At 40.7% G+C, this 16888-nt stretch overlaps 1 protein-coding gene across 5 annotated transcripts in view; it reads right to left on the bottom strand.

The window, feature by feature from the left end:
* B3GNTL1 (UDP-GlcNAc:betaGal beta-1,3-N-acetylglucosaminyltransferase like 1) overlaps positions 1-16888 on the bottom strand; it is a 191340-nt gene that overhangs the window by 128234 nt on the left and 46218 nt on the right. For 4 of the 5 annotated variants that reach the window (XM_058168482.1, XM_058168481.1, XM_058168483.1 and 1 more), the window contains exon 6: positions 15525-15620. The exons of the other annotated variant lie outside the window; for it this stretch is intronic. In XM_058168482.1, coding sequence (XP_058024465.1) covers positions 15525-15620 — 96 coding nt within the window. The remainder of the gene's footprint in view (positions 1-15524; positions 15621-16888) is intronic. 5 annotated transcript variants of the gene reach the window in all.

Genomic DNA, 16888 nt, shown 5'->3' with positions numbered 1-16888 from the left:
TCTTCCCTATTTTAACTTGTGTTCCTAGCCTGTTTTTTTGTAATTTGTATCTGTGGAACAACTTGTCCTCAGAAGTTGTAAATGCTCCAACATTGAAAGTTTTTAAAGAGAGATTGGATAACCATTTGTCTGAAGTGGTATAAGGCAGGGGTGTCAAACTCAAGGTCTGGGAGCCAGAGCTGGCCCGCTGGGTGCTTAGATCTGGCCAGCAGGGCCGCCCTGGAAACAGTGGAGGACCAGCCCCTGGTACCACTGTCAGCGAAAAAGGAGCTCGGGAGGGCAACATGTGGCCTTCCTGAGCTCTGATTTTGTTGACAGAGAGTTGCTGAAGGCTGTCACAACTGAAAACGGAGCTTTCGAGGGCTGCCCGCAGCCCTTTCAAGCTCCGTTTTCGCTGGCAGAGGGTTGCAGGAAGCTGTCGCAGCCGAAAACGGAGTTTGGGTACTGTTTTTACTGGCAGAGTGCTCAGGCCACCACAGGTCCTGACGTGAGTGATGTTGAGCTGGCCATGCCCACCCCTGACCCCCGAGGTCAAACAGAACCCTGATGCAGCCTCAATGAAATCTAGTTTGACATTCCTGGTGTAGGGTATCCTGCCTAAGCAGGGGGTTGGACTAGAAGACCTCCAAGCACCCTTCCAACTCTGTTATTCTAAAATCCATTCTCTTCTCTTCAATGTATATACCATAATACAAGTGATCCTCAACTAACAATCATTCATTTAGTAACTGTTCAAAGTTACAACACCACTGAAAAAAGTGCCTTACGACTGGTTTTTACACCTATGCCCATTGCAGCATCTCCATGGTCATGTGATCATGGGTGTTTGGTAACTGACATGTATTTTTGACCGTCCCAAAATCCATTTGTATCGTTCCCAGCCAGCTTTCAGCAAGCACAGTCAATGTGGGAAGCCAGTTGTAACAACATGATAGGCTAAACAACTGTGACAAAAAAGTTTGTAAAATGAGGCAGACTGTTCTGACCTAGGCTTCCTTAGAAAGTATAAAGCACAATCTTAGTCCCGGCAAAACCTCTTTTATTTACATGGCTGTGAATTATTGTCATTCAGTCCACAAGGCTTCACAAACAGTTTTTCAGGGGAATGTTTATAAACACCCACCTTATCTCCCTTGGAATGCTGCCAGAGAACTAACTAAATGCAGGGCCAAACTTGGCACAGAGTCAAACAGAACTTTTCAAAGCTTCAATCGACCAGATGAACTAATTGCTTCCTACAAAAGCTCACGTCCTGTTCACTCCTCTTTTATGTCTTTTTTTTTTTTTGTTTACATTTATACCCCGCCCTTCTCCGAAGACTCAGGGCGGCTTACAGTGTATAAGGCAATAGTCTCATTCTATTTGTATATTTTTACAAAGTCAACTTATTGCCCCCCCAACAATCTGGGTCCTCATTTTACCTACCTTATAAAGGATGGAAGGCTGAGTCAACCTTGGGCCGGGCTCGAACCTGCAGTAATTGCAGGCTTTGTGTTCTTAATAACAGGCCTTACCAGCCTGAGCTAAACCGGCCCCTTATGGTAGAAGCCAATCATCTCCAAGACTTACTTCTAAGTCGACCCTGTTTTCTTAATTGTTCTTGTCTTCTGGCAACTCTGCGCATGCACACACTGGGAACAAGCTCCCTGTTCTTCTGTCTTGCTGATGTCAGATTCCGGAGACTCTGGAGGCAGCACATAACTATCAGATGGCCTTGTCCCTCTCTCTGCCTCCGATGCAGAGCCCTCGTCCGAGCTTTCCCCAGCCCCCAGGACTGGCCCAAGTTCCTCCCCAATCTCCTCACTGTCTGACTCTGCTGCCAGCTCCACTGGCCGCTGGTGGACCACAACACAGACCTCACTTAACAACTGTCTCACTTAGCAATGGAAATTTTGGTTACCATGTGGTTGTAAATCAAGGACTACCTTTATCAATTTGATTTTCTAATTCCAAAAATTTACTGTGAAGTCCCAAGGCATGTGTACATTTTTTAGCTACTTACATAGCCTTTCAACAAAGCCGTTTTACAAATGCTACTGAAAATATTCCAACAATATTTGAAGAATTTCTAGTGGTTTTTAAAAACACTAATATAATCATGCTTGGTAACAGAACAGAAATGTTGCTATTCTAACAATAATCAATTTAAGCTGGCATGTCTTGATATTCAGGAACTATATATTTCAATACTAATGTTTCATGTCATATAAAATGTTCTTGACGGAAATACCCAGAAAGCATGAATTCTATATTAGAAGAATCTATTGGAAGAGAAAATATCTGAAAAGTCCAGAACAACACATTAAGAGCATTCATTTCAGCCACAAACCCATCTACAAAGAAAGACTATGCAAGTCTGCATAGAGCATTAGGTAAGATCATTTACTTAAGTAAATATCAAAACATTTAACTTAAATTGTAACAAAATGTTTGCATTTTATATATGCTTCTGTTTACATAATAATTACTTCATAAACAGTTATATCCAACAGGTGAGCCCTAATGTTAAGCTGAGGATCATGATCACAAATGAAATAATATGATAAACAGAAATGAATAGCTACTGCAGGAGCAGTTACTATCTGTATCAGAAAACAATGGAATTACTAGCCTGTATCTTTCAATGAATATGTGCCCTCACAGAGTTATGTCATACAATATTCAGGAAAGATTACAACCATTCATAAGGTCCTAGATAATTCAGAGTTAACATTAGACATATTGATAAGAATACATTCTGAAAATAGTCCAGTAAGGTAATTTAGCATATGGTGGTCAAATTTTAGAATATTTCCCTTCCCTTAGTAAAGCACCTTCCTGTAACGAGAACATGGCACAGAAAATCTTTATTCTTGGTTTCTCAGTAGTTTTCTATTAATAGCAAGTGTCATATGGAGGAATATTCAAACATATAATAAGCAACAATAAGCTATGAGCAATTACCACAGCCAAAAACTTGCAACAAAATTTGCACATTTCTCTTCATTTAGTTTACTTTTGATTACAACAAATTATGTTATTGAAAACACTTTATGTTATTAAATGAGATAACTATAATCATTTGTAGAATCCTTAAAAATATGGATTAAGAAAATCATACACTACGTCACTTCAGTGTATTTGTTCATCTAAAAAATTTTCAGCCAAACAATTCACTCAGTCCCAATTTATAATCTCTGAACTCCCATCACTATAAACTATACTATAAACGTTTAAGAATTTAAAAATAATTTTATAGGCCAATTCTAGAAAGATTTTCTATGCATCACATTTAACTCCATGGGTTTGTGTTTAAGAAAACATTTCAAGAATTAAACTGTTGCTCTTTCAAATTCCAGTTCTATTCAAAACATGAACATTTGCCTCATACAGCCAATTATTATTCCATGTTAAAAGAATGCTTTTGTTTCATTGGCAGAAAAATCACTTTACAAATGTAGTATTTTGCTTGTTTGTTAAAATCACATTTTTACTGAACAGGAGACAGGAATTTTTAATTTAAAAGAAAAAAGAAAAAGAGAGATTCATTACGAAAATGAGGTTGTATGAGTTAACTGGGCTGTTGCCCACACAGGCTGCTCACACTGTCACCCAGCGTGCTAAGAGGAAATAGTTGCAGCTTTGAGCCTTGATCTGCCCACGTGAAATGAAGCATGCTGGCTGACCACAGAATGGCCTCTGTTCCCTTTTGCAATTGCCAACATCTGCTGGGCAGATTCATGCATAATTTTATAACCCAAAGCTCTCTCCTACCTTCTCCAAACCAAAGTATGTTATGTTTTGAAAATATACATACGGTAATCCAAAGCAGATTTTACTTAAGAGTTTTATATTGCTCATTGATGAAGGTTTTTTAAATACCATAAAATGGAAAGATAGGTTAGAATGTTTTAGAGCAGTGATGGCTAACCTTTTCCAGATCGAGTGCCCAAAGCGCGTGTGTATGTGAATGCATGCCATCCGAACCCACAAAATGCAATGGGCGCATGGCCCGTGCATGCGACCTGCCCCCGTGCATGTGCATGCGGCCTTCTGCATGCACCCCACCCCCTGTGCATGCGCACATGGAACCCCGGATGCGCCCCACGGACATGCACAGCAGAGAACTGAAGACCAGCTGGCCGGTGGGAGGCACGCACACATGCGCAGCGGACCTAAACTGTGGTGACAGCTTGTGTGCCATCAGAGAGGGCGCTGCGTGCCACCTGTGGCACGCGTGCCAGAGGTTCACCGTCACTGTTTTAGAGGGTGAATAACCTTGAATTGCTACTGTACATGATTTTGAAATGTGGAATGTTTATCAAAATCCTGAAATATGAATGAAGGCATAGCTTTTCAATTTGTAATATTTCAACAATGACAAAATAAAACAGAAATTATTTATTTATTGTTGATTGATAATTCAGCAACCCACAATTGTGCACAGCAAAATCATCTTTGAAACTCAATCATGTATTCACTTGCAGAATGTCCCGTAAAAAGAGTGACCTAATGAGGATATCCTAATTTAAGTAAATTACCCCTGGCTGTTGCTTACCAGCAATAATACCAGTCTGGTGCCATTATACCAAAAATATCAATCTCTATAATAATATTACTTTTTTAGTTTTAAATGGAATATTTCAAAGGAGTTTAGTGTTCCATAATAGGAACTTATCTTTATGTAAAGGATATTGATATACAATATACCAAAGAGTTATATAAAATGGATTCAGTAAAAAACATGAACTATTTTACTTAAGCAATAGGTACTATTTCATTTTTATTTTATTTATATCCTGTCTTTATTATTTTTATAAATAACTCAAAGTGGTGGATATGCTCTTTCCACCTCCTATTTTCCCCTCAACAACAATTTTGTCAGGTATGTTGGCCTGAGAGAGAAAGAGTGTCTCAAAAGTCACCCAACAGGCTTTCATATCTAGGGACTAAAATTAACAATACAACCCTTGCAGTTTGAGATTAAATTTAGTTACCATTAATTTTAAATCACCCGGTCTCTGGTACTGAAGGTTAAATTCAAGAAAAATAATACTGCAAAGTACAAATGAGTTTGAAAGAAAAAAAAATGTACAATCTGTTAAATTTCAACAGCAGGGATTATTTTATGAAGACTATGCAATGGACAAAAGCACAGACCATAGTGTTCCAAGAAATCCACTCCCCCATGACAACATACTAGGCACACATTTATCAAAGCAATGTAAAAAGGTACACTGTAGTTTTGAAATTAAGGTTAGAACATTTCAGGCCTTCCTGACCATACTAAGGAAGTTGTAAATACTACTTGAAGATAAAATTCAGACAAAGAAGTATTTCAATTTATATATAAAATTAGAACCTACCCTTTCCATAAGGCCTCAGGACTGTTACATATTATACTGAAAATAGTACCGCATTTCCCCGAAAATAAGACCGGGTCTTATTGTCTTTTGACCCCCCAAAAACTAGGCCTTATTTTCTGGAGGGGGGTGTTTCTTTCTCCCCCCCCCCACGTACCAATATGAGGTAGGAGCAGGGCAAGAGGCCCCTTGTGCCAGCTTCCCGAAGGATCGCACCATTCATGAGACAGCTGATTTGCGGGTGCCGCTCAGGCAGCTGCCTCCAGCAAGCGTGGCCCCAGCCACAAAAGAAGCAAGAGGCCAAGCGACGTGCTCCATACGCCTCGCATTCTCCTTACCTAACGGTGATGGTCACAGCAGGCAATTCCATCCATGGAACAGCTGCCTTGTGGGTGTCGCTCTGGCCACTGCCTCCAGCAAGCATGGCCACTTTTGCCATCAATTGGGGCAGCAAAAGCAGCAGGAGGCCAAGCGATGCATCCCACGTAACTCACGCCGGCCTTCCGAAGGGTACTGTAGCAGCAGCTATTCATAATTTTTTTACTGTTATTTCATCCCAACCCATGTGGCCCAGTACAGTGTTAAAAGTTAACATTCAGAAATGTTACCGTAGCTGCAGAGATCTCCTTCTGAAACGGTCTACTCCCACACCTTCGGAGCAAACCTCTGCCTTCCCTGCACAAGATTGCAAGACTGGAGGCTCAGAAGCCATGGAGGGAGCATTTTTGGATGTGCATCTATGCAGGGCTCCTCTTTGAAAGAACAATCTGTAGACGGGGAGGGCAGATTTCCTGCATATCATCCTTTCCTCCATAGCTACAGTAACATTTCAGAAATGTGAACTTTTAACACCGTACTGGGCCACGTGGATCATGACGAAATAACGGTAAAGAAATTGTAGATAGTTACTATTACAGTACCCTTTGGAAGGCCGGTGTGAGGTGCATGGAGTGGGGGAGCCTTATGGTAGAAGCAAAGTGCAGCCTGTCCCTTTCAAGCAATCAAATCAAATGAGCTGGAGGTGCTGCACATGTGCAGCCACTACCCAGGAGGAGGAGAGTGGCCAGAGCCCAAACACTGAGCCTCGCCAGCATCAGAAACCAAGGATTTTGCACATTTACTGGCCATGTAAAGGCCACCCAAATCTCTGGGTTGTTTGCAACTTAAGTAAAACACACAGTCGTTCATCCCAAACCAAGCAGCGGGGAGGCTTTAGGATGATGCTTGGGACTGCCCAGCTGAGCACTCTTCTAGCACCTGCCGCCCTGGCAAAGGGAAAGCAAAAACAGGCAGAGGGCCACGCAGGGTTCCTCCGATGGCCTCCCCACCACCGGTGCTGTGCAGGCCCCAGATTAGCACCAGGAAGCTGAGGGTACCCCAGGATTGCAATGCTGAAGGCTCGGTATGGAGCCTTTTTGGCAACTCAAGCAAGCCGCGCAGCTGTCTGCCTCAAACCAAACAGTGGGGAGGCTTCGGGAGTAAAGGCAGGAAAAGGATTACAGGCAGGAAAATTGCCCTCACAATTGCTTTGCAATCCTAGGATACACTGAAGGCTTGGGAGGGAGCCTTTGCAGTGATCGGCAGGAAAATTGTGAGGAGGATTTTCCTGCCTGTACTCCTTTTTCTGCCTGACCATGCTTGCTGGAGGCGGTGGCCTGAACGGCACCCACGAGGCAGCTGTTCTGTGGATGGAATGGCCTGCTGTGACTGTTACTGTTAGGTAAGGAGGGCATGAGGCATGTGGGGTGCGTCGCTTGGCCTCCGGTTTCTTTTGTGGCTGCAATTGGCTGCAAAAGCTGCCACACTTACTGGAGGCAGCGGCAGGAGCGGCTCAGCTGATCTGCAGGTTCCAATTAAGGGGGCAAGCTGTTCTGAGATGACTGTGCTGGCCACACCTATCCACTTCAATAGGGCTTATTTTTGGGGTAGAGTTAGGGTTAGGGTCTACCCCGAAAAATCAGGATAGGCCTTACTTTTGAATAGGTCGTATTTTCGGGGAAACATGGGAGTTAATTTATTCACTTGATTATGCTTAAAAGGGTGCCAAATTTTCGAGCCAGCCTTATATAGGTTCCTGGAAAAATACATGGGAAAATCGCCTTGAGGACAATTTCCACCAAAGGTTAGGTGTCCGTGAATTCGGACAGTAAAATGGACATTGCCAAGAAATTTGGAGGGCTTTATTACGCTTAGGAGGGTGCCAAATTTTCAAGCCAGGTTTATCTATATTTCTAGTATTTCTCCTCCATAGGACACTATTTTTTCTTTAAAATATTTACTTGAAAATGGAGGGGTGTCTTATACACAGAAGGCAGAGAGGAGAAAGCCACACATGCTGAATGTGTGGTTATTTTATATGCAGCTCTATCATTCCTGTCTATTGTAGTTGTTTTCTGTATGTGGTTACTACAAGAAACTACATAAAACATGGGGGTGTCTTATACATGGGGGCATCTTATAGACCACGGGTGTCACACTCGATTTCATTGAGGGCTGCATCAGTGAAAACAGGGTTATTTTTTTTTTTTAATTTACATTTATATCCCGCCCTTCTCCGAAGACTCAGGGCGGCTTACAGTGTATATGGCAATAGTCTCATTCTATTTGTATATTTACAAAGTCAACTTATTGCCCCCCCAGCAATCTGGGTCCTCATTTTACCTACCTTATAAAGGATGGAAGGCTGAGTCAACTTCGAGCCGGGCTTGAACCTGCAGTAATTGCAGGCTGCTGTGTTCTAATAACAGGCTTCTAACAGCCTGAGCTATCACGGCCCTTATGTTTGACCTCCGGGTGTGTGTGGCCAGGGGACATGGCCAGTTTGACATCACTTGTGTCGGGGTGCCTGTGCAAGTGAAAACTGGCTTCCAAGCTCCATTTTTGGCTGGGATGGCCTCCCGCAAACTTCTGCCAGTGAAAACAGAGCTCGGGGGAGGGCGTGTGTGGCCCTTGCAAGCTCTGTTTTCAACTAGGATGGCCTCCTGCAATTTTCTGTCAGCAAAAATGGAGCACACGGCCCTCCCGAGCTCAATTTTTGCTGTCAGAGGCACTGCGGGCCGGTCCTTCATTGTTTCCAGGGCAGCCTATGGGCCAGATCTAGGCCCGGGTCTTGAGTTTGACACCCCTGTTATAGATGGAAAAATGCAGTACATGTATACAGTATAATAATAATAATAATAATAATAATAATAATAATAATAATAATGATGATGATGATGATGATGATGATGATGATAATGATAATGATAATAATAATATTTTAATTTGTATACCGTCCTTCTCCTGAAGGACTCAGGGCGGTTTACAGCCAAGATAAAAACAGTAAAGACAAATACAATACTAAAAACATACATTAAAAAACTTATTAAATTTGGCCCAATTTTTAAAATACAATCAATCCCGATAAAAATTAATAAAATTAAAACCCATCAAATCAACTAAAAAATTAAAATTCAAGCCAGTCCAGCAAGACGGAATAGATAAGTCTTAAGTTCGCGGAGAAAGGTCCGAAGGTCAGGTAGTTGTCGAAATCCAGGGGGAAGTTCGTTCCACAGGGTAGGAGCTGCCACAGAGAAGGCCCTTCCCCTGGGGGCCGCCAGCTGACACTGTTTGGCTGACGGCACCCTAAGGAGTCCCTCTCTGTGAGAACGCACAGGTCGGTGGGAGGTACCAGACGGCAGTAAACGGTCCCGTAAATATCCTGGTCCTAAGCCATGGAGCGCTTTAAAGGTGGTAACCAATACCTTGAAGCGCACCCGGAAGGCAACAGGCAGCCAGTGCAGTCTGCGCAGGATAGGTGTTACATGGGAGCTCTGAACCACTCCCTCTATCACCCGCGCAGCTGCATTCTGGACTAACTGGAGCCTCCGGGTGCTCTTCAAGGGGAGCCCCATGTAGAGAGCATTGCAGTAATCCAAGCGAGAGGTAACAAGAGCATGAGTGACCGTGCATAGGGCATCCCGGTCCAGGAAGGGGTGCAACTGGTGAATCAGGCGGACCTGATAAAAAGCTCTCCTGGAGGCAGCCGTCAAGTGATCTTCAAAAGACAACCGCCCATCCAGGAGAACGCCCAAGTTGCGCACCCTTTCCATCGGGGCCAATGACTCGACCCCAACAGTCAGCCACTGCTGCAGCTGACTGTACCAGGGTGCCGGCATCCACAGCCACTCCGTCTTGGAGAGATTAAGCTTGAGCCTGTTTCTCCCCATCCAGACCCGTACGGCTTCTAGACACCGGGACAGTACTTCGATAGCTTCGTTGGGGTGGCCTGGGGTGGAAAAGTACAGCTGTGTATCATCAGTGTACAGTTGGTACCTCACTCCAAAACCACTGATGATCTCACCCAGCGGCTTCATATAGATGTTGAACAGGAGAGGCGAGAGAATCGACCCCTGCGGCACCCCACATGTGAGGCGCCTCGGGGTCAATCTCTGCCCCCCTGCCAACACCGTCTGCGACCAGTCAGAGAGATAGGAGGAGAACCACGGATAAACGGTGCCTCCCACTCCCAAACTCCCCAGTCGGTGCACCAGGATTCCATGGTCGATGGTATCGAAAGTCGCTGAGAGGTCTAATAGGACCAGGGCAGAGGAATAACCCCTGTCCCTGGCCCTCCATAGATCATCAACCAACGCGACCAAAGCCATCTCCGTACTGTATCCGGGTCGAAAGCTGGACTGGAACAGGTCTAGAGAGACAGTTTCATCCAGGTATTGGGGTAATTGATGTGCCACCACACTCTCTACAACCTTCGCCACAAAGCGAAGGTTGGAGACTGGACGATAATTTCCTGAAACAGCCAGGTCCAGGGAAGGCTTCTTGAGAAGGGGTCTTACCACCGCCTCCTTCAAGGCAGACGGAAAAGCCCCCTCCAACAAAGAAGCATTTATAATCTCCCAGAGCCAGCCTCGTGTCACCTCCTGCGTGGCCAGCACCAACCAGGAGGGGCACAGGTCCAGTAAACATGTGGTGGCATTCAACCTCCCCAACAACCTGTCCATGTCCTCGGGAATCACAGGGTCAAAACTATCCCAAACAGTCTCAACAAGACGAGTTTCGCCTGGATCTACCCAATTTTGATCCAATCCATCCCGAAGCTGAACGATTTTATCGTATAGATAACCATTAAACTCCTCGGCCCGCCCTTGTAATGGGTCATCCCGCACCTCCTGTTGAAGGAGAGAACGGGTCACCCGAAAGAGGGGGGCCGGGCGGTTATCTGCCGACGCAATGAGAGAGGAAACGTAGGAACGCTTCGCTTCCCTCAGTGACACTAGGTAGGTCCTACTATATGACCTAACTAGTGTCCGGTCAGCTTCTGAATGGCTGGATCTCCAAGCACTCTCTAGGCGTCTTCTCCGGCGTTTCATCTCCCTCAGCTCCTCGGAGAACCAAGGAGCTGGTTGAGACCTACGCCGGGTCAGAGGCCGCAAAGGCACGACACGGTCCAAAGCCCCAGGCACGGCCTGTTCCCAGGCCACGACTAGTTCTTCATCTACAGGCCGCTACTAGTGCTTCATCTACAGTATATAGTATAGGGCCTGCCTTATCTACATTTCCTGGAAAATACATAGGGAAAATCCTGTTGGAGGGAAAATGCGTCTGGAGTTAAGGTTAGGTCTCCATGAATTCGGAAACCAAATGGACACCGCCTATGGATTCACAATGCTTGATTATGCTTAGGAAGGTGCTGAGTTTTTGAGCCAGCCATATCTACGTTTCCTGGGAAAATACATGGGAAAATCCTCTTGGGGGGCAAATGTTTATGAAATTGCCTATGAACTATGTGTTGCACAATTATTTAAAACAGAACAATATATAAAAGTACAGTAACAAAATAAGAAAAGAAATACAATATTTCAGCTGAGTCATAGTCTATATATGGCAGTGCTTCACAAACCTAAAAATTAGGTAATTTGTTCCCTTGGGTAACAACACATTAATGCATTATCAAATCACAATAGGAATAGTTAAATAAAGACTTTCTGATAAGCGGTTTTGGGTAATGTAGGAAAGAATTTCGAAGAACTGGCATGTTGAATCATCAGGAACATTATTTTAAAGAAAGAGAATGAAAAGAAGGAATTTTATTTAGATACATAAATATTTAACAGCAAATCTAGTAGCAAACAAAAGAGAGGATACTTTCACCTTGGTTTGGTTGGTTGGTGGTTAGGGTTGGATGTTTTGTTTTGTTTTTAATTTCATTGCCACTAAAATATTATCTCCTAAAATAAACTTTACTTTACTACCAGCAGAAATACAACTCTGAATGTATAGATTTCAAAAGTGCTTTATATGCATGAATTCCTTCTGATAACAGGTGCTGGTTATAAGTGTGAAGAAATTTAAATGTGGGCTAGCATGAAAAATTGAAGAAAATTCCCCATAAATAACAAAAACTAACCATTTTACAGGGTTTCTGTTTCAATAAGCTCTTTTAAGACAGCAGCAACTCCTACATGGCATTTCGTTTTGCTTTGTTTGTTAGCCATGTGCATATAACAGTAGATTTTGAAATGTGCATGCTGCTTGTTTTTCTGCAAGATCAGATCGCACTTGTCCACATCAGAGAACCCAGTTCATCCACAGGGCAATGCCCAACAGCTCCACAGAGGCCTGAAGCAGACCACTTCCTCCTTCATATTCCGGATGCCTTACAACCGCTCACATTTCCTTTGGGGCTAGGGCACGGCTAACATTTTGCCTTACCACAGAAGCCATGTATGCCCTTCCTCCCTGCCTTTGTGAATATATTACTTTTCAAACTGTGAGGTAGCTGAACAAACTGTACTTTTAGAATAACCACTGATTAATAAGCAAAGAAAGCAGATTATAAACATATAATGTGCTACAGAAGATAGTTGGCTCCAAATATTTTAAAACCACAGTATCATACATAGTTCTGTGCTTTGGTGCAAATTCAGAAACTAAGAAAAGTTTCCTATGAACCAGTAACTGATTAATAATTTTTAAACATCTAAATAGCAGCTTAAGTGCTATGAGTAGCCTTGAGGCAAGATGGATGGCAGATAAATCTAATAAATAAATAAATAAAAATATTACAGTTGTCCCTTAAAGGACAAATCTTATTTTTAATGTTATAAAAATAAAAAAAAATAAAAAATATATCACAAGCAAGTAGATCAGAAATTGCTACATTAGTATCAGAATTAGATTGAATTCTCCACCTGTAGAATGATATCAATCGAAGTCCTAAAGGTGCTTTTTCCAAAACGTTTCGCTTCTCATCCAAAAAGCTTCAGTTCTCAGACTGAATTACCTGGATATCCATCTAGGTAAGTGGTTATTATACTGTTTGAGATAATTAACTCTTTCCTGATATCGAATAAGGTCATTACCCATACCCGCACCCAAAAAACTTTATCCAGACATTGTTTTATAAAAACATCTCAACAGTAACAATCCCAAACTGAATCCCCAACTCCCAAATGATTTACATCACATGGCAATGAACCCAATGTCAGGTAAAGTCCTTAATTGTCTTCTCAGCATTTAATCTATAGTTTATTAATATCAAAGGCTATGATGAGATTTGATTTGGTGTGGTCAATATTGGAAGCTCTTAAGCAGAAGGGAACTGCAATCAAGATAGAGAACAACTGTTACCCTGAGGAGAAAGGATCAAATTAGGCTTTCAGTGCTTCAACTTCCTGGATAACAATGGTATAGTAGAAAGGAGTTCTATTTCACTTGAAAGTGAAGGTTATGTTAGCTGCTCTTGTGGCCCCTGAGGGAGGTAGAGAGGTGAGAGGACTGGTACTTATGGCTGAACAAATAGTTTTGACTGCCTGCCTGTTCTCACTGTCAGAACATTTTGAAAATAATATGCTTAGGGCCATAGGCCTCAAGGAAGAAAATGAGATAGAGATAAGTAATAAAAGAAATTTAGGTTACAAACAAGAATTATTTTGGGGACAAAGGAAAGGAGGTAAGGAGGGAGGAGGGAGGAAAGCTAAGATCAAAATAAACACTATGGGGGAACTAGGTTATTTGATAGATTACATTTACTAGATGAAACATCTTTCAGCGAAGTACAGAAGTTTCCAGAATATTATGCAAGTAAAATATGTGACAAGAGAGACATCAAGTTGGGTTGACTGGGGACAGGGGGTTAATTGAGTTTCGTATTGGGATTTTATTTCTGTAAGCCACATGGCGTCACTGCTAGTGAGTTGGCAGCCATATAAACTTTCTAAATAAATACTAAAGGGGAATGGTACAAAGCGGTTATTATTTTAACAAGTCAAACAATTAGTAAAAAGATGCTGCTATTAGTAACATCACTTATTTTTCCATACAATTGTTTATTTGAAAATTCGCTATTTTTCTGCCATTCTGGATTTTTGTTATTTTGTGTTATTTCATTTTCATAAAACTTAAAGAGATTATTTTATAAATTATTTCACACTTCTACATAATACCGTGTTTCCCTGAAAATCAGACCCTGTCTTATATTTTTTTGAACCCTGAAATAAGCACTTGGCCTTATTGCCATGCATTCAAAAGCCCAATTGGGCTTATTATCAGGGGATGTCTTATTTTGGGGGAAACGGTAAATATCTAAATAAACTTGAGTAAGTGGACATTGATGTCCTTAGATTTGTAAATTGTGTTTTCTGTACTTTTATAGTAGGATTTGTGTTTGACTTTGGTGACAAAAAGTTTAGAGACAATAAGGTAACACTGAGATAAATAAAACATCAGTTCTATTGGAAGCAACCTCAAAAAGAGGATCTCCCCGCCTTCTTTCTCACCCTTTCGCTCTTTGAATTTACCAACCACAATTCTATTTTGCATTCTCATATCCTAAAGCAAATTAAAAATAGCCAGCAATATGTTACATACATCGACAGATCCATCCTTAGCATGAAAATTCCAAAGTCACAGAAGAATAACCGATGCAGAATTACAAAAATTATGGCCAATTTTTCTACTACAAATTGGCTTCCCCATAAGATCTAAGAAAATGCAAAGTTATGCAATTTTAATTATGTTAAAATCAGGGGTGAAATGTAAAATTTGTTACTACTGGTTCTATGGGCATGGCTTGGCAGGGGGTAATGTGACTGGGTGGGCGTGGCCATTTTTTTTTACTTTTAAAAGCATTTTTTCTACAACCACTTCGGCCAAAGAAAAAATGCTTTTAAAAGACTCCTCTGATGATCCCAGCTGAGTTGTCTGGTTGTCAGAGGCTTTTCTTTTCTTTTAAAAACATTTTTTTTTGCCTTTAAAAGAAAAAAAAGCCTCTGATGATTAGGCAATTCAGCTGGGATCGCCAGAGGAGCCTTTTAAAAGCATTTTTTCAACAATCGCTTCAGCCGAAGAGGTTGTAGAAAAAATGCTTTTAAAGGGTTCTGACGATCCCAGCTGAGTTGCCTGATCGCCAAAACCTTTTAAAAGCATTTTTTACAGCCATTTTGGCTGAAGAGGTTGTAAAAAAAATGCTTTTAAAGGCCTGAGCTGCACAATCATCAGAAGCTTTTTTTTTTTACTTTTCAAAGCATTTTTTCGGAGAAGAAAAAATGCTTTTAAAAGTAAAAAAAAACAACCTCTGATGATTGCGTGGCTCAGCTGGGAATGGGGGGGGGCAGGGATTTTTGCTATCAGTTCTCCGAACCACCTGCCACCATCGCTACTGGATCGGGCAATCCAGTCCAAACCGGGAGCATTTCACCCCTGGTTAAAATCTTAATTCTGGTTGCACACGATTTTAAATAAAGCTAATAAAAAAGATAATAAAGATAATAAAAGATAATAAAAAAACTCTTCAGTATTTATACTTTTTATTAGCAATTTTAATTCATATTTGGCTATTCCTCACTTTCTGAAATGCTGCTTTAATCCACTTATATATGTCTTTGTATTATTCTAAGCAGAATCGAGCTTAGAGTTTCTGCTGACAGAATTCCATCGGTTGATCATTTCTTTTTTTTCACCTACCCCACTCATCCAAATCTATCCTGGAGATGTACAGTGCATATTTTGAAGATGGATATACAGAAAGAAACACTGTCTGAGCAGAATGTGATTATGTCTTATTTTCAGATGGTTTTAAATATCCTGCTTCCATGTTGAAAGCAGACAAAGCAAAGCAAATTATGTACAATATAAATGGGAAAATACACTCTAATTTTCAGTTGTACAAATACACTCAAATACCTGAGTAAGAAGCTGATCATGTGTTAAATTATTGATCCACCTAGTATAGCGCTCAGTAGCTTCTGCTGGTTCTCTCTTAATTTGGCAACCTATAATCTGAAAATAGAAACAAAAACATTTTGATGAATGCAGATAACACAACCAAAAATGGGAAAGGTATTTAAGAAATGTGTTGAAGATTTTTTTTAAAAAAAAAAAATCTGTCTTTGAACCACAGAAGATTACATTAAGAGTCTGGCAAATCAGATTCATATAATTGGTTTTATTTTAATGGAGTCCGAATCAGTATTACCATAACATTCACAGCATAGTGTAACATCATTATTTCTGTAACAGTTGCAATTTTAGCTGGAGAAAACAAAGGATATGTTTTCAATATTCTGTTCTGTTTACATACCTTTTCATTCTTCTTCCTTTTTATTATTGTAAGCTACCTATAGTAGCCCATAGTGAGATAAATGACAAATTTAACAAATAAATAAATATAAAAATAATTATTCTGCATACTATATACAATTAGTGTTTACTTTGTATTATTTTCAATCATTTACAAATTATTGCACATGAACAATAATTTATTAGCAAGTTATGCAAAATCTTTTCTTTCCAAAATTAAAAACAAGCTACATGGCAGATTTGGCTAAAAATATAATAATAACTGAAACAAATGTGAAATTAGTTTTTATATAATCATGCAACTGAAACGGACCATTGAGACCACTGCATCCATCTCATTCCTCAAAGTTAAGAAATTCAAATCAGATTTCACCTATTCTATTTTTTGTGCACTATTTGCTTTCTAAGTAAACATCTTTGCATCTGTTTCTGTCAATTTTCACTGTTATTTTCAATATATTACTCTATGCTATCGGTTTGAATTTAATTATCATTAAACAATATTACTATCTCAAAAAAAAATAAGCATTTACTACCCTTTATATCCCAATAGATACAAATGTTAAGGTGTGTCAAGGATTAAATCTTGTGGAATTCTTGAAACTTCAATTGTATCAGCCAGCTACTATATAACTACTTAACCCATTACCAGTTCACATTTAATTAATTAGTTTGCTTATTAAAATGCTGCAGAATATTCTGTCAAATGTATCTATCAGAGACTATTCAGAATCTCAGAAAGTAAATAATCATTTGCAAAATAATACTAGCTCAGAACACCTGCACATTCCTCCAGTATTACAAAAACCATTAGTCAGTTCTCTTGTTCTTCAAATAGTTTTACCGAGAGAATGAAGAAGTCCCTGCCCTAATAACCTAAAAATAAATTGGGTGTTAAAGTGAAAGTATTCAATTGCTGAGATTTCTGAACACTAATCCCTCTTCTAATTATAAAGGACTTTACAAGA

This window comes from Ahaetulla prasina, chromosome 2 (assembly GCF_028640845.1).
Source record: "Ahaetulla prasina isolate Xishuangbanna chromosome 2, ASM2864084v1, whole genome shotgun sequence".
NCBI classification, from domain to species: Eukaryota; Metazoa; Chordata; class Lepidosauria; order Squamata; family Colubridae; genus Ahaetulla; species Ahaetulla prasina.
Note: the sequence above shows the minus strand (reverse complement) of the source record. Positions and strands in the feature narration are given on the sequence as shown.